Source organism: Zootermopsis nevadensis, unplaced genomic scaffold (genome assembly GCF_977971745.1).
Source record: "Zootermopsis nevadensis isolate Lab colony 2312 unplaced genomic scaffold, Znev_1.0 Znev_ptg000010l, whole genome shotgun sequence".
NCBI lineage: Eukaryota > Metazoa > Arthropoda > Insecta > Blattodea > Termopsidae > Zootermopsis > Zootermopsis nevadensis.
In genome coordinates this window covers 1585021-1608980 of record NW_028259142.1, presented here as the reverse complement: position 1 = coordinate 1608980, position 23960 = coordinate 1585021, and the positions used below count along the sequence as shown (strand labels likewise).

General features: G+C 40.0%; 1 protein-coding gene and 1 long non-coding RNA gene across 4 annotated transcripts; one reads left to right on the top strand and one right to left on the bottom strand.

Annotated features, from left to right (window-relative positions):
- The first annotated feature begins 3683 nt into the window (after positions 1-3683).
- Positions 3684-20680, top strand: Eip93F (Ecdysone-induced protein 93F). Of its 3 annotated transcripts, none has more exons than XM_022058792.2 (4): positions 3684-3786; positions 4866-5023; positions 9237-9877; positions 12585-20680. In XM_022058792.2, exons 2-4 carry the CDS (start codon positions 4892-4894, stop codon positions 15445-15447), a joined length of 3636 nt encoding a protein of 1211 aa, XP_021914484.2. In that variant the 5' UTR covers positions 3684-3786; positions 4866-4891; the 3' UTR covers positions 15448-20680. The 3 variants fall into 3 exon arrangements, with proteins under 3 accessions (XP_021914484.2, XP_021914482.2, XP_021914483.2); XM_022058790.2 differs by lacking the exon at positions 3684-3786 and adding an exon at positions 3794-4243; XM_022058791.2 differs by lacking the exon at positions 3684-3786 and adding an exon at positions 4347-4759.
- LOC147874172 (uncharacterized) lies at positions 19985-22599 on the bottom strand. Its single transcript, XR_015534450.1, has 2 exons — positions 22363-22599; positions 19985-20155 (listed from the first exon to the last, which is right to left on the bottom strand). It is a non-coding gene; the product is annotated as an uncharacterized LOC147874172 (long non-coding RNA).
- Positions 22600-23960: the final 1361 nt, after the last annotated feature.

The window sequence follows — 23960 nt, the reverse complement described above, 5'->3', positions numbered from 1 at the left end:
TTTGAAGCCCGAAGCTCGCCTAAATAATATTTAAGAATTCAGTTCGTACCGCGGAGAAAACACTTCACTTCACCATTACTTTCATCAGCTGGTTAAAGCTGTTTAAGGAAGTAATCGCTGTTTTTACTGAGAAACATACTAAATCCACACGCACACTCTGTGGGCAAAATTCAGAGTTATTAAATTTTTAAGGCATGTGGTATTTGTAGTTACAACTGTGCTCTAAATGCTCAGAAAGATTATTTGGACCAAACAAGGGATGGAGAAAAAATACACAACAAGAAATCTATTGGACGTTCAACTCGAAGAATTTTCGAAAACAGGGACCCACGATCAGGATAAAATTAAAAAGGCAATGTGTTTTGTCGTAGTGAGAGGCCAAGCGCCACTGGATCTTGGAAGCATCCCAAGTGAGACAAGGAGATAATGTCGGTATCTGTATTTTTCTCTCACGTGGGTTGAACTAGACTTGTTCAAAAACTTAGAATGTCCCTCCCCTCACCACATCTTGCGTAGCGCGAGACACTCCCGTTCACCCTGCCTGTAACGAGATAGCGTCTGACCTCGGGTCGAGACTGCACCACTGGGAAGTAGCGCTGTTCTGCTATCGATCGCCTTCGAGGGCTGCCGACGGCGGGAATCGATCTCCGGTCACAGAGACGGCGGCAGTGCGCGCCACTCTTGCACGCAGTGTGAAAGCCTTCAGTCAATCAGGGCTGCCACTTCACTCACCTTACAGCTCGAAAGGAAAAAATAAACAGGAACATGGCGCCCCAGATGTTGAAGTCTGTAGCGCGACTTAAGGATTCGGCCCGTACCGCGAAGAAAACACCACACTTCACCATTACAAAGATCAACTGGTTAACGCTGTTTAAGGAAATAATCGCTGTTTACAGTGAGAATCACACGAAACTCATAGATACAGTGCGTAGGCATCTAAATAATATTTAAAGATACAGTCCGTACCGCGAAGAAAACACCACGCTTCACCATTACAAAGATCAACTGGTTAACGCTGTTTAAGGAAATAATCGCTGTTTACAGTGAGAATCACACGAAACTCATAGATACAGTGCGTAGGCATCTAAATAATATTTAAAGATTCAGTCCGTACCGCGAAGAAAACACCACACTTCACCATTACAAAGATCAACTGGTTAACTCTGTTTAAAGAAATAATCGCTGTTTATTCTGAGAACCGCGAAGTTCATACACTCTGTGGATAATGCCCAGAGTTAAGAGTGTTAAATCAGGTGGTACACATAATTACCAGTGGTCTTTAAGTGATCTGTTTCTCATCACCAGCGATTTCTCTTTCCAAATTTTCTGTTGCGATAATACGCTCATAGAGCGTAAATAAACTTTCCACTTAAATAATACCTTTGCCCAATGCTTGCCCCCCCCGCGACGCCAGACAGTGGACAGACGACCGCGTCTCGACACCGAGTAAGGAATTGAGCTCTTTTCCTGCAGTAGCGCGCTGTTGTGAACACGGTAATGAACATTCGGGTGTTTAAAGGGATGAGAATTGATTCATTAGCTGAGTTTAATATTGGATATTCAAGAAAGACTCTACTAAATGGTGTTTGTTATTTAGAGTGAGAAGGTGGTATGGGGCACCTACCAATCATTATTATGACATCCATTCCTCCTGTTTCAAGTCTGACTCCACCCGTGGCTCAACTCAGTACAAACAACCATTCGACACCGACTTCGGATGATTTAGTCATGTGGTTCTTTGGATAGAACCCCGAATTGTTGTTCCAAAAACACGCGGAATATTATTGCCAGCGGTAAGAATGCTCGCAAGATTTTTAATGAAACTTAGTGGATCTCTATGCACTGAGGCGTACCAGAAACTTCGTGTTTAAAAAAAAAAATACATTGCGAGGAAACACGAGTGAACACGAAATTTGCGATATTACTAAAATGGATGTAACGGAAATAACAAAGATACGATCAGATTTACAAACGGCGAGATTTTGTTATTGAATTTGGTTTATTTTTCCGGTAAGACATTTGTTTTTCGGTATGAATCAGGAACCCCTTTTTAATGTTAGTGGATTTAGCTGTGACGTAATCCATGTCTGTCGACTTTAAAATTGTTTTAATCGTGATGGTAGTTCCAACTCTTTTTTTGTTCAGGAGTTCCCAAGTTTCAAATCTCGGTTATACCTGACAGAGGTTTTTCATTTTTTCCTAATTCCTAGTAAATAACACGATGTACTTAAATTAGTTATTCAACATTCTCTACAATTTATTATTAGTTAATTATGCTATAATTCAACGCTACATTGAACTGTTTACAGTGTCGTTAAATAATCCGCGCGTAATAAATAGTTTCAGAAATGTTTTATTGAGCCCTCGTTCTAGGTTAACGTGATGTCTCAGTCGTACTGAGTCTCTTGGTACGCGCATAAGTTACTAGGCAACCAAAATGCCGAGTAATATTCTAACCCCAGAGCAAAGCGAGGGGCAAGACAGAGCCCCACTGAAAATGATCACTACCTGTTTTTCATACACACAACTGCAAGGGTTCTCATCCCGCGACCCACAGAAGTATTTCCGACGGCCCGCATATATTTTTGGAAAAAATAAAATAAATTACTTGGTGTCAGAAAAACACGTTTTGTTAATGTCGTCAAAATGACCGATTTTGCTATAAAAGAATTATTATCTAATATTTGAACCTGTTTGCGATAGCAAGTTAGTATTATTTTAATAAATTTTTAAGAACTTTCTATAACTTTTCTCATTTATAAATATCCCGATGCGCGGATAGATAAGAAAGGGTGAATGCATTCCCAGGTCTCAGAAAAGTTAGAACCTCGACTTCGTTTGTTATCAGATTGCAGTAATTTAAACCTGTAAACAATAATGTGTCAACTTTATGTACGGGTCTCTAATGCATCCTAGAATAAACAAGGATTTTTTAAAACGGCTTTAACCAACTCATCTTTGTCATGGACTCTATTTATACGTATTATTTAGGCGAATGTAAACGCGTTATTATAGATTGTAATAGGCCACCACCACTTCATTCAACCGGTCATTATACCACTGAACGTATACAGTTGCCAGACCGTCCGTAAAAAAAAAACTGGGGGTGAATCAGCACTTTAGGCGTTTGCCACTCCACCGGACGTCATGACTACTTCGCGTTCGGGACGGATTAAAAATGTCCAGAAAAGTAAGGGACTGTCCGTGGTGAATAAAACTACTCTAAACGCAGCCAAATCAAGAAAGAGAACAAGCAGGATTCGTCCAATGATACCCGCTATTCACAAAACCACGAATTAGAATTTAGCGCATGCGCCAATATATGAATGCGGTTATAACCGCTTCATGGTGGTATAAGTAACAGATTTGGTGTGAGAAAATAACATTGACAGAACAATATGTTAGGTTAGAATGTGAATTTTATTGTTTTCGGTGTTAACAATCGATTATGTGTTGTTAGAGTAATCCTCAGCAGGAGGCAGTGTCGCCGGTTACAGTTAAACAACAATGGCAGCGCACGAGGGTGGCCGTGGTCATTGTTGACAAGTCGTGTGTATGCAATTCTTTCCCCCCTCCCGAAAAAGAACTGGTTTGGGCGTGGCGTGGCGAGGCGAAATATCGGAGCTGCTGCATGTGCAATGCAGCGACGGAGCCATGAAAAAGTGTCAGGGTCAGTCTGCTGGCAGCAGTCTTACTGCTAGGATCTTGAGCTCTGTTCCCTCTCGGGCAACTTCGGCCGGTTACCATCATCGGCGGCCGGCGTGGGTCCAATCCATATCCCAAAAGGTCATTAGAGTACCGGAAGTGCTTCTGCTGCTGCTGCTGCTGCTGCAATATTTTTTTGGCGGGTAGGGAGGGAGAGGGGGACACTTCCACGGGTCGATCAAAAGTGCGCGTGTACGAGAGATGAAAACAAAAAAAAATTGCGTGCAAAAAATCGACGACTGCGGCGACCATTGATGTGACGCTGGCGTTATCGACCGTTTCGCAAATTTAATTGATCGCATTTTGTTTTCGTTTCTTTTTCGTGGAACCCCTCCTCCAATCCCCTCTCCAAACGTTTGCTAAAGATCGCATCGAAGACGCGGCAAGGCGGTGCAACGTGTTGCGTCATGAGCGGCGTGACGTCACTGTAGGGTGAAGGCAAAAATGGCGGAGTGCTCGTATGCTCGCTGCGTTCAGGAGCGCCGAGCGATCAAAAAAGAGCTGCAAAGATGGACGAAGAACATGGTTTTCGTAGTAGGTGAGTGCACTAAGTGTTGTTGCAACACCAGAGAAATTAACATGCTGCATTCTGAGGTAGCGTGGTACCAAATATTTGCGACCTGTTGCCAAAAAATCCCTAAAACAATTCGGCAAGGGGGTCAGGATTGCAGTTAGCCGGGACCCCCCGATGCACACGGCCATGTTTCCGGTTGCATCTTCGTTCAGGGGCGGTATGGTCGCCAACTTGTGTGTTAGAAGGTGTAGGTAGGCGCGTGGTGCGACTGTGTGTGCACGTGTTTTGTGCAAATTGGAGCGCATTTGTGTTTGGTGTTGAGTGAAGTATCAGCTGGTTCGGGGGGTCGTGCTTCCTGGCTGGAACAGCCCGGCCCTACTTGTCATCGACTGAGTACGTACGTAACTGCTTCTTCCATGACCCACCGCAATATTCGTGAGGTAAATATGGAAAAGTAGGTGAAGCAAAATGTTTCAAGATGCGAAGTGAATTCGTTGCAGCAGCAGCTGCACGCACAGTGCATTGAGACGTTGCAGGCAGGTAAATTGGGTCTCGAAGTCCCATTTTGCGACACAAATATATTGTCGGCACCTGTGGCTTCCGCCCCTCACGTGCAAAATTTAACGGCTGTGACTATTTGTTGTAGGTTTGGAAAGAGTAGCTGAGGAGCTGATGGGCAGACGGAAATGGAAGCAGTACCAAGATTTAGTGTTGAAGACGCCACTCAAACTAGATACAGAGGATTGGGAGCCACAAGACAAGTGCTGTATGTGTGATGGCAGAGCGTTTTTAGACTCCGCGACGGTAAGTCGCACACCTTTTAATATTATCCTGAGCCAGCATGTTTTTATTTGGTGTGATACCCCCCCCCCTTTCGGTGTTTCATGTGGTTTTAAAATTGTTTAGTGTCGGTATTTCACGGTGTTAATTAAGTGGTTTTGACCCGAAAAGTGACTCTTCATAAGTCGACAAGGAATTTTGTGTTAAAAATAATTTGCATTCTGGAAAGTTATGTACCAAAGCACAGAACATCTGATGCAGGTTTCAGAACCGTATATTATTTCGAAAACAGGGGGAGTGCAATAAAAAAGAGTACAAAATTAATTTTAGTATTCATTGGCTGTGGTTTCGAAACAGCAGAAGTAGCATAATTTCTGTTTATGTTTCTTGACAAACAAATTGACTTTTTTATTTCTTTCTAAATTTGAATTGTTCGTTGGAAAATTTTCTAGGTCAAACTTAATTTTGAAAATACCCCGTTGTGGAGTTTGAAACTTCTTCAATTCTACGGAATTTCAAGAAATCGTATTCAGTCAGCTTCTTATTTATTCTTCTACTTAAGTGTCTTAAAATGTGGTTAATTTTCCATCAGAGGACATAAATACAGTTGCATGTATCATCTTGTACATGTTCCCTACCTCCGGTTTATTTTTGTTATAATTTTGAAGTTATTTGAGACTTATTTTAATGTACCACTCAGACAAACCTCGGTCGTGAGGGCGAACTTTTCAAACTGCAAGTGCTTGTCAATTCTGTAGTCCGGTGGGTGGTTACCAGCATTTCTCAGAAACACCGATGGAGCTTTCTAAATTTGTTTCCCGTTCAAATATATCATCGTCTAGGGCTTGGGTAGGAGAGTATTAAATGCATTTTGAGGAAATGACGTACGGAAGTTTAAGGTGGATCGAACGCGCCCTGCCCGTCGTCTGTGGCGACCGATTCATAATGGCAAGAAATTTGTATTTTTTACTTTTGAAAATATTTTAATAGTTTACCCCAAACTTTGCGTGATCGGCGGCAAGAGACGTTTTATTGAAGTGTGCAGCATCAGTGTCGTGAAGCCACACAATTCCGCCACCAAGAATCCATAAAAACTTCCTGTTTGTAGGTCATATCCATTGTTACGGACAATAAAACTGGTACGTTTGGTAGTCGTGCTGCGGTCTGGAGACAAACCTACGCTTGCATGTCCTTGCACTGAGGAGCCACAATCAAATTTCGGTCCGTCTCGTGTCTTTTGCTCTAATGCCGTCAGGTTGCGCATGAAGGGTAGCTGCAGATATGTTGAATGAGGACTCTTGGGCAGCTGATAAGGGATGGTCCTCCAATCTGGTGGTTGGGTAGGGGGCTGACCCCCCCCTGTAATATAAGAACCCAGCATGATATGAGATTTTACACATGGGCTTGCAGGTTTTGTTAATGCATTAATAAATCTTTGGGTTCTGTAAGAGGAAGGGAGTTGGTTGAAAAGCTGAGCAACGTAAAATGAACGGCGTTCCTCGGTGTTTCTTACAACCGAGTGATTAACACTTTTTGAATTTATGAGATTTCAGGTTTTCATGGCAGTGGTTTGAAGATGACTGTCTTCTGAGATGCTGTACTGCGTAGTCTCGTGGAAATTGACTGACATTTTAGAGGCGATTATTGCCTTCGTCGTCGAATTGAAGAGGTGTTCTGAGACATTGGTTGATTTATACTAGACTGTTTGGCACAGCATCTTAGATGGCTGTCTCTCTTTGCTGAATTTATTCTTCTCGCATTTCGTTGTCTTAGTTTTTTCCTGGGTAACTTCTCCTAAAACTTGTAAACAAAGTTATATTTACATTTTTGTATATGTTCATTTCATTTGCCTCATTTATGTACAGTCTTGAGTTTATATATACAAGATGGTTATTATTATTTACATAAGGTGAAACCTCAAGTGTGCGCAGTTATCCACAAAATGTGTCCGAACAGCTTTCTTTCTCGTATTCTATTCCAGTTTCACATTCTTTCTTGGGTTTGCACACTTAAGTTTCCATCGAAAAATTCCTACATCGCAGCGTAAATCTTATGCACCTTCTGCCTGTACTTTTTTTTGTTGTGATATAATATATTTCATATGACCGATGATAAAAACATAAATGACACCAATTCTCTGGTGCCGTACGGCAGTTGTGCTCATTATGAGCTTATGATACGCGAGTAAGCGCAAATTCCTAAAAGTTGAACGACGATTTCAGCCAAAGAGAATGCATTTCTCATGCGTTGACTCTGTCCTGAGTTACTTTTCAAAAATTTTGCGTGCATATTCTATAATGCCCAGTCTAACTATGATTCTTGATTTAATTACCCAAAAGAATATACATCCAGAAGTAAACAGTGTGACTTTAAACATTGGTTAGGCTATGTATTTGTTTCTGGAATTAAACGAACAAGCTATTTGTTTTTTTTTATTAAACTTTGTTCGCTTCTACACACCGCAGAATATTTTTGAGTTTCCCATTATCGCCTGTTTGATTGTAATCAGTTCAGTCCATTCTGTAACATCAACAGTTTTGTGTAATTTAAAATTAAGATCTCTCGAAGCAGTACGTTTGATCCGTGGCTGAGCTAAAGATCAAGTTGGGTGTGAGAAAATGGGGCAGGATTTCACCATTGGAAAGATCAAATGCGGTTGGAAGGTTGGAGAGTGCAGCGTAAAAATATTGCGAACATGAAAGCTTCTTGGTTTCTCTTCAGAATAACTTACTTTTATCCTGTTCCATCCTATATTTACTCCCCCCCCTTTTTGAACACATTTATCATAAGTTTGTTTTAAATTGAGGTTTATAATATTTAATTAAAAAGCGCAATAAAGGGGGTGGTGGAGGAATATGATTGGCAGCCCTGGCTTGCACAAAATATCAGTCTCAGTTGATAGACCAGTTATCATGTCTAGTTTTTCCTGAAAGTGTTGAAATGTAGGTCACAATCCCTTCATATTCAAAAATATAATTTCAAAATCTTTGTCATTCCTTCCTGAATGTTTGAAGCTTTTAAAGCAGAAACATGAAGTTATGCTAATAAATACAGAAAATTCTGACTAAAGTAATGAGTGTCGTAAACTTTGGTCTTTCCAAGGTTTGGTGATCCCTGGCCCCATCTCTGTTTTTGAGGTAGCAAGCCCTAGTGTGGACAGAAGAGTGTAACACTGTTCTCTTATATCCATTTAACACATATAGCTCAACCAGAGTACTCACCAGTGTGTGGTCAAGAACATTGTGACAGTCAAACAGATCTCACGAGTATTACGTACGACTGGAAACATGTCCGGCCAGCATCTGACTGTCCGCCAGTGTTGTTTTTGCGGCAGACATGATGGGTGCTGATATAAGGATCATCAGATCCTGGTGGAACTATAGTACTTAAAAGTTAGGATGTGGGGTTTTCATGGCAGTGAGTCCAATGATCAGTGCCCTGATGATGGAGGCAGCAGAGACCTCTGGAATGTCAGCAAACTTCTACTGCACTATACGGTGCTACAACCCAAAAGACAGCCATCTACTTAAAAAGTTGGCACAACAGAATGTGCATGTGATCATTTCACTTATTTTGGGCCATCGTGTGAAACTTGTGCAACATAGTTGATCCCCCCCCCCCCCCAAAAAAAAAAAAAATTATATTTTTATTAAACATCATCCCTGTACCTCTTCCAAAGTTAACATAGCACCAATGTTGGTAATTTGAAGACAGAGGTTTAAAAATTCTGGTATCAAGGTTATGGTGGAAATTATTTCCAGAGGTATGACTACGTTTAAAATGCCCTGTTGTTGCAGAATCTGAAAACCGAGGCTGTTTACGCTGGTTCAGATTGTCATACTGTGTTTCTCTAACGTGAGATCTAATATTATCCTTCTAACTACACTTATGTTTCCCAAATGACCTCTTCTCACTGTGTTTTCCAGTCAGATTTTATTACCTGTTTCTTATTTACTTGTGCATATTACTCATGCACTCTTCTTTACTATAATTGCCATAACAAACTATGTAATTTTCTGAATTTTCCTCTCTTTAAGCTCAGATGTTTTCCTCAGTACATCACATTCTCTGTTCTTCTGTCAGAATGAGAGACAAAACATTGAGTAATTATTACGATGTAGGAACTCAGGCTTATTGCAGAGAAGATATGGCTGTGTTTTGCTGATACATGCAATCATAATGTTGAGGTTGATTTTCCTCGTGCTATAACAGTTTTGTCTGTTTTGGATGGTGCCAGAGTCCAGCAGCGTCAGACAGTGGCAGCACCGGTTCAAATAGTCAGGGTAGCAGTTCCCTACGAGAAACTCCGCCAGTAACTTTGCCCCACGAAGGGGGCCATTCTACAGGAGCTCCAAACAACGTCATCCCCTCCCTTTCTAAATCAACATCTGGAATGACAACGTTACAGTCGGTCACGTCCATGGCTGCATCGCTGGCCGCAGTAGCGGCTCTTGGTTCTAACATGAGTAATTCTGGTTCCGGTCCTGTGACCAACATTCCCGGTGTTCCAACGCCACCCGGTGCTATGCCGTTCTATCCGCCCCCACCCCATCATCATGGAGGTCTATTCCCCCACTGGTATCTCTCACCCCCTCATTCCCACCTTGCTGGAAGAACTGTTCCCTCACCAACAGTGGCACTGGCTGATGGTTTAAGACTTGAAGCTGTGCCTTCAGTGAAACGGGAGCTCAGTACTACGCCCCCCATAGTGATGGCACTCCCTCCCACAAGCAGTACTTCAGAGCAGCCATTGGATCTGAGTGCGAAAGCTGTTGCGTGTGCTAGTGACAGTGCTAGAGACTGCAATCCTGGGGCCACGCCCTCTGACCAGCAGCAGTCCCTGAAGGTTCCAAACATCGACAACAAGCACATTTTCAAGTGAGTACATAAGAATTCTTATACATGCCGTCACTTACGATGTATGTGAAAGTGCTCTCCACATTTTATTTAACATTCCCAGAAAATGCAGGACTTCCGCGCTACCTGGCCCTCTGTTACGTAATTGAGATTTATGCCTGCTTACTGAATGAACACTTCATACACTGGACCAAAAGTTCCTAAAACTTGCAAGGGAGAGATCAATCAGACGCTGAGTTCCCGCAGAACTAAATTTTCTCGCTCTTGGGGCCAGCAAATCGAGTCTGAGTCCCGATAGTCTACCAACTGATCGGGCGGGTTACACATTCCTCAGAAGAAGACTGGCAGGACTGTCTTGAGAATCTTGTCCTGAACCTAGGGATGTCCCAAGGCGATACTGACATAATGCCAGAACAAGCAAAAAATTAAATTTTGTTGTCCAAAAATTTTGTCCTTCGTGGCAGCAGTTGTACTCGATGCACATTATCGCGTCGCTGTCGTTGCAGATTTCATGTTAGTTTCTGGTACATGTGCATGTTTGAAATTAGCACTTAAGCCATTCTAGCAAATGTATGCCTACGGCAGCACGAAGTGAAACCCGTTTCCTTTCCTAGAAGAAAATGTAAATTTATGGTCATGTGCAGTCATGAAATTGAAAACAGTTTTTAAACAAGATTTATGTGCATAAATCTGTTCTGTTGGAAGCAGTTGGAAGAATGTTCGATCTGTATAATGCCTTGTGTTGTAATGTGTATGTCCCGAATACCAGTCTACACCTCAGTCTTCTTCTGTTGTTGACACTAACAGTGACTGTTAAAAAGTTGGATGTAACCCCCAATAGGGAAAAATATTTCTTCGCAGATTATTTTATGTCAGTGCAGTTTATGCTTGAAATGTAAAATATTTTAAGCGGTAGTACAAACATGCATTTTCTTTGTGTACTAGATTGGAGTTGTGAGACTGAACATAGAATGTAAGGATTATTTAGAATTTTTATACTTATGTTTACTAAATTGTGTTTCACACCCCTGAATGAGAGGCGTTTTGGAGTAGTTACTAATGCTGCAGTGGCCTCAGGTGGGGATTAGATGAGAGGCTGATCATAAAATGTTTGTAATTAAATAAATTTTGAAGACACGAACTTCATATAGAGATTGTTTAAGAATTTTGCAGTTTAGTAAGTAGGGTCACCCTCATATGTAGTGGACAAAAGACTTTACCATTCTGTCATCACATCGGATGCACGAACTTCTTCGTGAAAGTGCATCGGTTTTATCTAGACGTTTTGAGGGCTCTGTTATCTGTTTGTTTCGGTCTGCCAAACTTAGAGCCGGCCTCTTATCTCTTGCAGTGTCCCCCTGAACTTTTTATCAGGGTTCAGTTGCATTATCTGCTGATACAACAGCAACTTCCTTAACCTGTAATTCATTGCGACTTGTTTCTTACATAACAAGGAGGTAGCTGCTTGTTTATATGGTCACTGCACCATGGCAGGAGCAGTTTGAAGTCCAATTATTTAGACTGATGAGATCAGTTAAAGTGCACCTATGCATTGCTGATTTATTAATTCTTTTATAATGTTTGTAAGGTTATAATTATCCTAAACTGCAGTAACACAAATTATTCTCTAGACAACCTCATTAAATAAGCAGTTTCTTTGTCATGGGAGGGTGAGACAAGGAGTGGGGGGAAGCAGTAACTTCAAAAAAAATACCAAACTGCGATACATATATTAGGGATATATCTGTATATGTTGTCCAGTTGCTTTTTTATTGTAAGGTTTTTTATAGCATTGGTTTTAAATATATCCTTTCAGAGCATTTGCCCTAAAAGTGTTTACAAAATTTATGTATCATATTGTGAATCTTGGAACAAATTTCAAAATGTCAAGACTTGTGTTTGTTGTTCCTTGAACAACAAATACACACACACACACACATCTTGATGATGATGACAATGACGATGATACATTAAAAGATATTACACTTGACACAAACTTTTATTAACGATAAGTGGCAATATGTTTCACTGTTAACATATCTTCAGGCCACACAAGTGATTGGTGATTCTCATGTAGAAACATGGATGTGTTACATTGCCATGTGTACTCCCATGAAGTCATGGTATTCAGTTGTTTACTTTATTTTGAAATAATGAACATTATCCTTGGGCTACATTATAAACTGGTTTTATTATAGTTCTGATTTTAGTTATTCAGTAAGTGGTTTTGTATTACATAAATAAGGTGTGTAATGTATTGATTGAAAGTGAAATACATGGAAATAAAATGAATTATTAAATCCATGAATTTATGGGAGAATAAGTGCAACATAACGAACACATTTTGATGATTCGTGAGTCACCTGTGATTTCTGTAGCCTGAAGACAATATATTAACATCAAAACATGTAACCACTTGTTAATGTTACTTTAAATGTGTTGTATCAACTAATATTTTACTTAAGTATTATGTCGTCATAATCATCATCATCATCATCATCATTGTTATTTGTAAGCTGTGTTCAGAACTGGGATGCTTTAGGATAGGATTAAACTGTTCAGATCTTCCAATAATTGTAAGCTAATTACATAATATAAATTTTTTAATTGCTTCAGATTTATTAAGTGACTACCCCATTAAGTATTTTGAGAACAATGACTTTATGGGTTTACACTTTGTCTGTTGTTTTATATGTGGGGAATGTTGGTGCATGTGCCTCCTTCACAGGGCGAAACCCCGTATGAGTACAGTAGCTGGTCGCAGAACATACACGGAGGAAGAATTGCAAGCTGCTCTACGCGACATACAGAGTGGCAAACTGGGCACACGCCGAGCCGCCGTCATCTATGGAATCCCCAGATCGACCCTGCGTAACAAGGTTTACAAGTTGGCTCTGGAACGAGAACGAGATTCCCACCTGGTGCTCACTAACAACACTGCCACAGTGGGACAGGGTGCAGAGACACCCATCGTTCCCAAGACTGAGCCCCTTCATGATGAGGAAGATGAGAAAGAGCTCTCAGGGGCTGAAGAAGAACGTGAAGTGGAAAAGGCTTTGAGGAAACCGTTGTTGTCATTGGAAGACCTTGTGAGGTTATCAGTTTTTGGTGCTGGGAAGGGTCTGATAGCCAGTGATCCACTGAGAACACTTCTGCAGCATGGACGGTTCCTTGAAGATGGACTCCACAGACATGCCACTGTCAATGAGGATGGAGAAGATGGTTCCTCTCCATCAGTGTTCCCAGGATTCCCTCAGAACATTTTAGACATCTGGGGTGGCATGGAGCACAGCGCTCTTGGTCCTTACATTTCCCAGTTCCTAGCCAATTCAGCTGCTGAATGTAGCAGGGACACCGTAGCTGGCATCGTTGGAAGCAAGAATGTTGGTGGAGGGACATCGACACCTGAAGACAAGAGTCCAATAAGAGGAGATTTCCTTCCAAAATTTCCCATGCCTCTCTTGCCAGAATTTGTTCAAAGGATGATGGCAGAAGATAATAAGCTGCTGTTAGAGGAACAGATGAAGAAACATCACCACTTGAAGCACAACTTTCATCCAAATGGTGCCCATTCTAATGAAACCACTGGTGGAGATCCTGAAAAATATGCAGTCAGACATTCCACTGTGGCCACAGAAGAGTCACCTGACGCAGAAGCTTGTTCATCATCTGGGGCCACTCCACCTTCTAATGTGATACTGAAAATTCCGTCCTTCAAACCGACTTCAAAGAATGGAGTGGCCCCTGGTAGTGGTGGCAGTGCTGCAGATCCACAAGAATCTTCTAGTCAACAGTTCGTAAGAGGTAGTGACTCCTCTTCACCCCCTACCATCCCTCCAAGTCTTACTGGGAAAGGTATTGGTGTTAGCCTTAGGGAAGTGATTGCCAAGAGCATAAGCCAGAAATTTCAGCAGCACGGTTCGGGCGACGTCTCACGACTTCAGTTGCCGTCTAAACTCTTGCTGGCGCACGACGCTGTCATTGAACCTCCATTCAAACGAGGTCGATTTACTCCTCCACTCGGTGCAAATTCACCATCTGTCACTGCATCTGTCATCAAACAACACAACAACAACAACACCCATTCTGATGATAGAAATGCTCAAAAAATGTTGTCACAGGTTGCTGGAAAGTCAGTGGGAAGTTCTAGTGGTGTTAACAATGCAGGTAACCCTTCAGGGGGGAAAGGTACGCGTCCGAAACGTGGAAAATACCGTAACTATGATCGTGACAGTCTGATAGAGGCAGTCAGGGCAGTTCAGAGGGGTGAGATGAGTGTTCATCGTGCTGGCTCACATTTTGGTGTGCCACATTCCACTCTTGAGTACAAAGTGAAGGAGCGACACCTCATGAGGCCTCGCAAGCGTGAACCCAAGCCTCATATGGATGATACCAAGAAGAAGGATGACAACAACATTCTGAGGCATTCTGCTCCGACTCTAGAGAAACACAAAATTCCTGCAAAACCTATTCCAAAAACTCCTTTCACACCAACTTCTGGGATTCCAAATGCTCCGAATGGTCTGAAAATTCCTCCTATGTTTGACCCTGCTAATATGCCTCCAATGCCGTATGCAGCAGCTCCACCATTCCCATTCTGGACACCCAGTCCTTTCCACTCTTTGCCAATTGCAGACTTTCCCCGCAATGGTGCGAACAACACTCCTGTTAACTACAGCCCTTCTCCAGAATTTTTTGCATCACAAATGATGCAGCGGCTTCAGGAGGAATCTTCTCGAGTCAGTGCTGGGGGTGGGGATGCCAGCAGTCCTATGGGTGTATCCACATCATCCAGTCGTAGTCCACCCCTCTCAAACCCAGGTGGAGCTCTTGGGAAAAGTGCACGAGAGATGGCAGAGAGTTTGTACGATGGAACAGGTGCAAATGGAAGTTTTCTTGATGGAATCATTCGCTCCAGCCTGGAGATGGGTTTACCTCCAGGTACTTCCAAAGAAGCTAGCAGCAGTAGTGCCCCTGAGAATATGTCAAACAAGGCTCTCCTGGATCAGTTGTGTCGAAACAGCCGTCTGACACCCCTTCCACGTGCAGTGTCTTTACCACTGACCGATGGGGGAGCGAGCAGTTCTGATGACGACTCCATGAAACCGTCTTTGTCGAAGAATGAGCGCGGACACTGCGGCATCAAGACTGCCGCGACAGAATCTGATGCGAGCGCGTCGGCAATTATTGATCTCTCTCCGTTGTCAAATGGATCAACAGCAGATCGTGATTTTCATCGAAAGCATACTGCGGAAGATGAGGGTGATGATGATGATGATGATGATGATACCTCTTCATCATCAGAAGAAGACACCAAAGTTGCAGCAACATTGTTTGCCAGCACACATGTCTCAGAATCACAAAAAGAAGAAACAAATGGCATATGTAAGGATGATAAGAAAGGGACAGATGGTGATAACAATGTTGTTACTGATGATGATGTCAATGATGAAAGTGCCTGTGATAGTAAAAATATTATAAAGAGAGTTGATAAAGATGCTGCCAAAGATGACAAACAAGGAGAGGGAGGAGGTGAAGATCCATTGGAGAAAGAGGATACCAAATCAAACATCAACTCACTAAGAGACTGAATTCTTTTTAGCCACTATTACTTAGCATGTTATATACAAACACTATGTGACAGAATTTTATTATTATATTATCAGAGGTGTATCTTTTTTTAGTCACCTTACTGTACTGATTTTTGTAGGTGTTGAATGTTGTAAGTTAGTGTGTAGTTCTGTCAATTGGGTTGCTCCCATTTTCACTTATTGGAAATGGGAGGGAATGTTTTTGTTTTTGTTGTAATTTTGTTTCACCTCAGTGGCAAAAATGTTTGAATCTTATCACTGTTTTTCTGCTGCTACATTTTGGAGGAAACAATTTTTTCTTCCTTTGGTACATCTGCATATTTTTATCTCTCTCTCTCTCGCTCTTTTTGAGGTTGACAATCGTAATGTTGCCAAAGCTATGTGAAAAAAAAACGTATTTATCAAATTCGGTAATTTATCTATCTATATATAATGATATATAGTGAGGGTGTTTAAAAATTGTTGGAAAATTAGCTGTATACATTCGTGGTGACTTTTTAAATATTTTTTTTAACCCAACAAAAAATTGTTCTGTGGCGGTTTCCCAAGATATCGTCCATCAAAGCAGTTTCATTTCATGTCTGTGTAAGTGTACTTTATGTGTGGTTGTTATATCTATCAATGTGAATGCATTAATGTTTGTGTATTTTTTAAAATGCCTGTGTGTTTATGTTCGTGTGTTTGGATGAAAGTTAAAATTTCATCTGGGGTGGGTATATTTTTTTGTTTGTGACATTTAAATGAAACTTGTGAGAAATGCAGCAGAAGTATAAATCAGTTCGTGTTTCGTTACGTTCGACTAAGGAGCGACGACGTCCTATTGCCAACTGCGGGTGTGCCATATTCCCTCTGTATGTCAAAATTGTACAAAGTTTCAGAACATGAATCTCAACAGGCAGTTGGTATCCCGCGCTGCAGCACAAGTTCCATTTGAAGTGTTCTAAAGAAAACTGATGTCTTTCTTAAAATATAAAGTATAAGGCAGACTGCTTTGATGTTGGATTACAGTTTTTTAAGAGAATCTTGGGATTCACCAAGAATTTTACTGTCTGTGATGAAGCCAAATTTTGAATGTATATTTTCTCTATTGATATCTTATATATACTAGACTAGTTTATATATTGAAAAATGGATTTTTTGTTTTTGACAATTGAAGTGCAATTAGAAATGGTACGACCTTAAACTATACACATACTGTACGTATATAAATATATTTACATTTTAAATGAGATGAAGATGTTCAAAAATGAAGGAAGAGAATCAAGAATGAAGGTGCAGTAAAAGCAGCAGCAGCAACAACTAACAGATTCCGACCACAAACTCTTTCTTTTAAATTAACAAGCAACCCAGCTTCGAATCTAGCCATCAGCTACAACAGTGCAGTCCCCATCAAGGGGAAGTACAGAGTTTTTTTTTTATATGATTTCCCATGATGAACCATGACACAGAGAATATTTTGTTTTCTTTACTACCAATGGACACCCCCCCCCCCCCCACGCAGTAAATATACACATTCCACCAACCAATCATGTGCCAGAGTTTTATAAGAAGAAAATACGATCTCAAGCCGGTTATTTTTAATTATGGAAAAATTAGAAACAGGCAAAAGATCCAGTGCTAATTGCACAGAATACTGCTAATATATCAAACAGCTGGAAGCTCAGCTTCCTCCAAGCTTTATTGTAATTATTCCAATGAGCATTTATGAAATGTTCCCTGAATTATTCTTTTTCTTTTAATAGATATATAAATATAAATAAATATGTAAGATGAATTATGGACACATACTAGTGCAATGTTGAAGAAGGTGTTTGAAACAACTTTCCTTTCATTCATTCATTCCTTTTTGTTTTTGTTTTTGTGACTTGTGGTGTACAGAATTTTGCCTTCCCATCTTGTGTTGTTTGTGATATTTGAATGAATGTTGGAAGTCTTTTGAGTTTATGGACAGGCCGTAATGACATTAACATTTCAAAATTTGTTGAGTTACCACAGCGCTCGACAGCAGCTATGAGCATTGCGCAGTCAACGTAACAAAGTAAATGATTTGTTTTCATTCCAAAAATTCTGATGCAAACATTCCAGTGTACAAAAGTTAACAGATGGGAAGAAGGTTATGCAGGACTAGAATCCGTACCTGATCACAGTCTTGCGCGACATTTCTTTCCGCCTGACTGTGGTATGTCAACATGCAAGCTATTCCTGTTTTGTTCTACACTAATGAAGTTAAAACAAATGTTTGTCAAATTTTGTAGGAGGGCGAGTGTCGCCGAAGTCTCCCGGATACAGTGGAGAAATATGCGAGTCAGATCCCGATCAGATCGTGGATAGTTCCCGCTATGTATCCTAGTTTTGTTTGCGATTACTTATAGTATCTCTGTTTTTTGCTTTGTCATGTTAAGTATGTTGCAGTGTTGACGTAACATAGCTGCTGTTGGGAATAGTTTTAGGAATATAGGGGATTTCATATGTTTTTTTAACTGACCTGTTTTTGTTTTTTTGTTTTTTACATACATGATACAGTACACGAATTAACTTGATATATCAATCAAACATACTTGTGTTCAGCCTACCAGGGCTTCTGTTCTATATTACAGATATAAGAGTAAAAAATAAAATAAATAAATAAAAAGCAAAAAAAAAAAAACACCATTATGTTTACTTCACACACATTGTCAAGTTATAAACCATATATCTGTTTAGTTTTACCAATAACTTGGTTCACGTTAGTGGTTTAACCAATAACCATATTTTTATACAAGGTTTAATTCATTTGGTTATAGCATATACATATATATATATAAATATATAATCCACTTTATTATAGTATGATTCTCCTGTTGGTTTTCTTTCTGTGCAGAGGAAATTCTCACCGTTTTGATTTCGGAGGTGATATTTGTTGGCCGAGGACCATTATTTATGTATCGACCCCACTTTTTCCAAATTTGTAAACAACATATCAGTCCTTAAGGCCGCAGACGTCCCGTGGTGGACGCGTAAGTGTTCCGTACTCACTCAGAAAGAAAATGTCAACAGTAACTGATTCTGTAAATACCATTCTGCACTTGATTGTTGTGTGCTTGTATTCCACTGTTACAAATGTAAGAATTCTCAGCATTTTTCTAGAAAGTCGTCATATCAGGCTTGCAAAGGAATGTTATTTTGTTCTTTATGTTAATATTTTTTTAAAAATTTCATTCCATTGCTGTGCTGGCTTAGACCAAGATGTTAAATGATGTTAATCGTTTCTTTGCAAGTGTGATGTGCAACTCTTACTCATTCCAAACCACAGTGATTGCAAGGTATATATAAAACTTTGATATGGGCATGGAATGATATGTACATAATCTATTTTTTTAAATAAGGTTGTAGATAGCATTAATCATTTAGGAGTGAACATTGTACACAAGATATCGCCCCGGTCCTTACGTGGTTTCCGACATGACTTCCTTTTTCGTGCTAAATTTTTTTTGTCTTCGCTCCACGTTCCGTGCAGTAAGTCAGTTCAGAGGACCCTTTTTTTTTTTCTGTAGGTGATCGTGCTCTTCACAAAGTGCACACAATTTGTGTCATTAATGCCAAAGTGTCTTGTAATTATTTCAGCAGATATAAGAAGGGTTTGCCCTGAAGGTGGTTGTTTGTGATTATTTATAGAAAATATTTTTATTTAGTACCATCCAATGGAAGTGGTTCTTGGCTTTGTGATAAGACGTGTTTTGTAGTTTCTACTTATGGTCCTGTGCTCATTAAATGGGTGACCGATTCCTTTACGTTTGTTATGTTTGACATATCAAAATTCATTGCTGTCCTTAAATGTGATGTTTCAGATCTAGTCTTGCTTCAAAATCATATTTTCAGATGAAGACCATATGATTTGTAAAAAGAAATGTGTATTTAAATTACAGAATCTTAATATATTATGTGAAATGATGAGTTTAAAGAAAATTAAAAGAGAATGTGTTTATCAATGTGATGCACGCTGAACTGGCATCGTAGCCAACTTAAAAGTATTGTGTTACTTTGTGTGGCCTGCTCTCCCACCCAGTTGGGCGTGCACGCATGTATTCATTGGTTGTGAAACTGTTTTCAAATCTAAACTGTATTTGGTTGGATCTCAGTTGAAGAAATATGGCGATATGTTGCAATAAGTTTGTGCCCCTTAGCACCTGGGTGCTGCTTGAGACGAGACCAAAATTTATGCTGTAATTATTATTATATTTTTTGTTGTTGTTGTTGTTTAAATCTGAATCATGTAATGCGCACTTGAATTACGTTTTAGAGTAAGTTATAAATTTTAATGGAATGGTGAGATTCGATTTGCTTTCTCATCCAGGTGCTAAGGATTTGTGACAGAATTTTGAACAAGACTGAACTTTTGCCAGTATTGCTTTGATTGTTTTTTTTCTTTTTAGTAGTTTCCTGTTTTATTAATTAATAATTTGGAAACTATTTAGTTTCAGTTTGTAAATTAGTTGAATCAGAAAAAGTGAAAGATGTGTACATAGGTGTCTCATGCCAGTTGGAAGAGATGATGAATCCCCCCCCCCCTCTTTTTTTAAATATTGTTTTTGTAACTGACTGCTGCGTTGCCGAGCGTTGCCACTTCACTAGCCGTATCACTTCAGCACCATATCTGTCTCTTTTATATACCCTTGCAGTGTGGGACCAAGTTCGCAGACTCCACCAACTGATCAATGTTTTCATGGACCTATGTACAATACATAACATATTATCAAAAAACACAGTTGTTGAAGAAATTGCCTGCTTTATTATATCTATTAATATTACCATGTACATCGTATTCCATTTTGACAATATGTAAATGAGTGCAGATTTTTAATCCAAGTCTGCCTTTTATCAATAAATGTTTTTCTCTTTATGTGGACCATCATGTTTTTAATGGTCTGCCAAGAAATTTTACTAAATACCTTCTAGTTATCATGTAAATTAGGTAGAGAAAAAAAAATTCAAAGCAGGAATCTAAACAAGTGATAACTAAGGTTTGGTGTAAAATGAAAGAAAGCTGTTAATACTTTTCTGCCTTGAGAATCGAACGTCGTCAAGTGTATTGTGCCACGTGTCGGTGTTGCAAAAAAAAAAACTGTGTTTGGAAATGCCTGTGGGAAGTGTTATTTTCTGAGAATATTAAAAAAAATGATTATAATATTGTATATTTATATTGTGACTTTGGAGTAAATCAGTATTTATTTAGTACTGTGAAAAACTGCCCTCAGCTTCACATGTTTTTTTGTTTTGCCCCCCCCCCCCCATCCCAGTTCCCCTTTCACAGACCGTATTTGTAACCTTACCACTTGATACAAGATTATCAAGTTCTCGAGACGGAATAGTTGAGATTTCAGGTTCTCACGGCTGTGAACACGAAGATGGCCGTCTTCCGGGATATGACGCCGTGTAGTCTGGTAAAAGTTTTCCGACGTTTCGGGAGTTATTATTTTCGAATCTTGTATTCTTGCTATCCTGAGGCCCCTTTTTTTGGGGGGGGGAGGGGGGTTTATCTGCAGATGGATACTGGGATTGTGCTTTAAAATTGACCGCGATCGCTCTATTTCAGATTCAGATTCAAAATGTTAGACTTTGATCGCCGTAATTGCTGGTCGTAATGGAGCATATGAAAGGGGCTTTGTGTAACCATTTCATTTTAATATTATACTTCCCCATATGTTGTGTCGTGCTTTCGTCAGTATTGATTACAACTTCCGGAGCGTCTGTTCTCGAGTCGCTGCTCTGATATTTGTTTGGCAGAACGTAACGGCGACCACGGCTGGGGGGGGGGGGGGCGCCTTAAAACACGCTGGAAGCCAAGTTTCGGCAGTTCGTATTGATTTCTGCTCGTGCCTCGAGCGTTTTCTTTGACGCCCGATTCTGACCTCTATTCCGAGTCGCCTTAGCAATGCCGGGCGAGGTGTTCATTCATTCATCCATCCCTATTTCACGTCTTTAATCCGTTTTCATTGCCCGTCGCTGTAACGGGAGAACCGAAGCTGTATGTTGTTTTTAAACACATCGCAAAGAGAAAAACATAATTAGCACGGAGATGGGGCAAAAATTACATAATTTATTATCTTTATCTTGCAAGGTTGGAGTAAATATATGGGGGGGGGGGGGGGGGTTGAGTGTAGAAAAAGTTAACGTGTAACGTACAGACGTAAATGACAATTAAGTACACGGCCGATTTAAAAGAAACTGTTGGACAGCATTAGTGAGGGCAGGAACCGGAAATACGTACAGGCCCGGTATCTGACGGGAACATGTGAAACGAGTCCGAACGCACTGTTTAGGCAGTGACTTTAAAATGGAAAAATATAATTTTACCTCCACTATCGTTTATGAAGCTGTCACATTGAGGAAATTTTTAGAACAAATTAAAAAAAGAATGTTTTGGTCCAAGAGACGGGAATGTACGTAAAAATAAAATTAGGGTGCCCTTAAGTCGAATGCTGAAGCAAGTGGAACGTGTATTTACCACTTAAGGAAGTCTGCTTTTAAGTGTTTCGAGTGATTCTCTGAATAAACAGCCTTAACCAGTTGATCCTTGTCATGGAGACACGTGTTTTCTCTGAGACCCGGGCTGAACTCTCATTGAGACGAGCTTAACGACTGCAAAACTGACAATCGGCAGTTGATTATGATTTTTTGTAATTTGATAAGCAACGGACGAAATTGTTTGTTTCCTTCTTCCGTGGTTTTCCTCGGTTCTAGAGCAAATTCTGATTTAATACCCAAATAGCACGTTACTTTGCATTCAGCTCTCCCAGCAAAATTCCGTCCCCAAATATCATAAACTTTTTTTACCAAATGCTATCTTGCGAAGAATAAAATCAGAATTAAAAATTCTCTCTCCACTTTTTATCCTACATTTTGCACATCCAGATGCCTTAAATTCATTGAACCTACCTTCACTGGAAGGACGAGCGGACACTGCCTGGGAACCTTCGTAGCCGAATATCTCTTTTCCCTCTCATTGAATGTTCCACGTAATAAGTAGGAAAACTGTGTTTCAGCACAGCGCTTTTGATGATGTCTGCTTGAGGTATGTGACGTAGAGAGTGACTCACGCCCTTTGAAACACCGTACCAGTACTCCAACCTCAAAGACATACAGAGTGTTCCAAAAAGATGTGTTCACATTATATTAACCTTACCATCTGGTCTCACGATTCTTATAAATGAAAAGTTACAATTTAAAATAACATTAAAATGTGTTTAAATACGCACTCGTATCACTCTGTTTATTAATTTATAATGTTTTAAAATGACTCATAATGTTTTTAAAGGTGTTCCCTTCTTTGTACAGAATAAATGGCTAGTATAATTTATTTTACGTGTCAGTTTGGATTTAATTCGTTATTTTATGTCAAATCTGTATTCTGTGTGGAAAGTTTATAATAGTCTGAATTGTACGTATTTGTATTTTTTTATGATTTATTCCACATCATATTTGTCTAACTTTCGGATCCAAATAATGTAATAATATGCTTGCATATTTTTGGGGACACGTGTATTTTTCTACATCCCTCCATAGCGATTTTGCATACCTCAATGAACTTGTAGCCTTGCAAAGTTGATCTCTGCTCTCATCGTATTTCTTGAAATATACAAGATGAAGTTTCCAGTGCTGTAGAATTTGTGCGTCTTGATGAAATTGTGTCACCATATCATACTTTACAAGACATTTGATGTTTCTTATAAATTAAGCGTTATTTTTTTTGTATCGGCGTGAACGAAAATTAAGTTAGTCCGGAAACTTTGGCGCAGACCCCCCCCCCCCCCAATACCAAATTTCATGGGAATCGTTCCGTAGTTTCAGATATGTCACACAAACGCTTCAACACCCCGTCTAAACCTCAATTTTGAAGCTTTTTTTAGTACCTGAAACGTTCATAAATCACAGTCACGGATGCTCTAAAGCATCGTTTCTCAACCTATGGTACGCGTGTCACTGGTGGTACACGAACTAAGTAAGAAAATCAAAATATAATTTTAACATAAATACGTTTTCCCAGAACGAATTTGGTTAGTGGTACATTTAATGTGTTAAATTAGAATCAGTGGTACGCCAGCCAAAAAGGGTGAGAACCCCCTTCTCGAGAAGCTGATAGTATCTTAGGTAGTTAAATCCCCAAAGGTTCATTACCGTGTTCACAAAGAGTCCGCCTCTGGCCAAAGCTGGAGTCCAGTACAAATTCTCGTATGCTTTAATTAAGACCTTCGTCTATGCGTCTCTTTTCTTTTCCTTCAGAGTTCCTGATCAAAACTTTATACGCATGATCTTTCCCTTAAAATGGCGGAAGGAAAATATATCAAAAGGCAGTCATCGAGAAACACGTGGAACCAAGAGGAAGGAAGAAATAGAAACTAGTTATATATATATCCCCCAAAATAAAGTAGCCGGGACATGTGATTCGAATATGAGAAAGAAGATGTAAGTTAATAATTTTGGTGGGGAAATCTCTTTAAAAGTCACTTCGAAGACCAATCCGTAAATAGGATTAT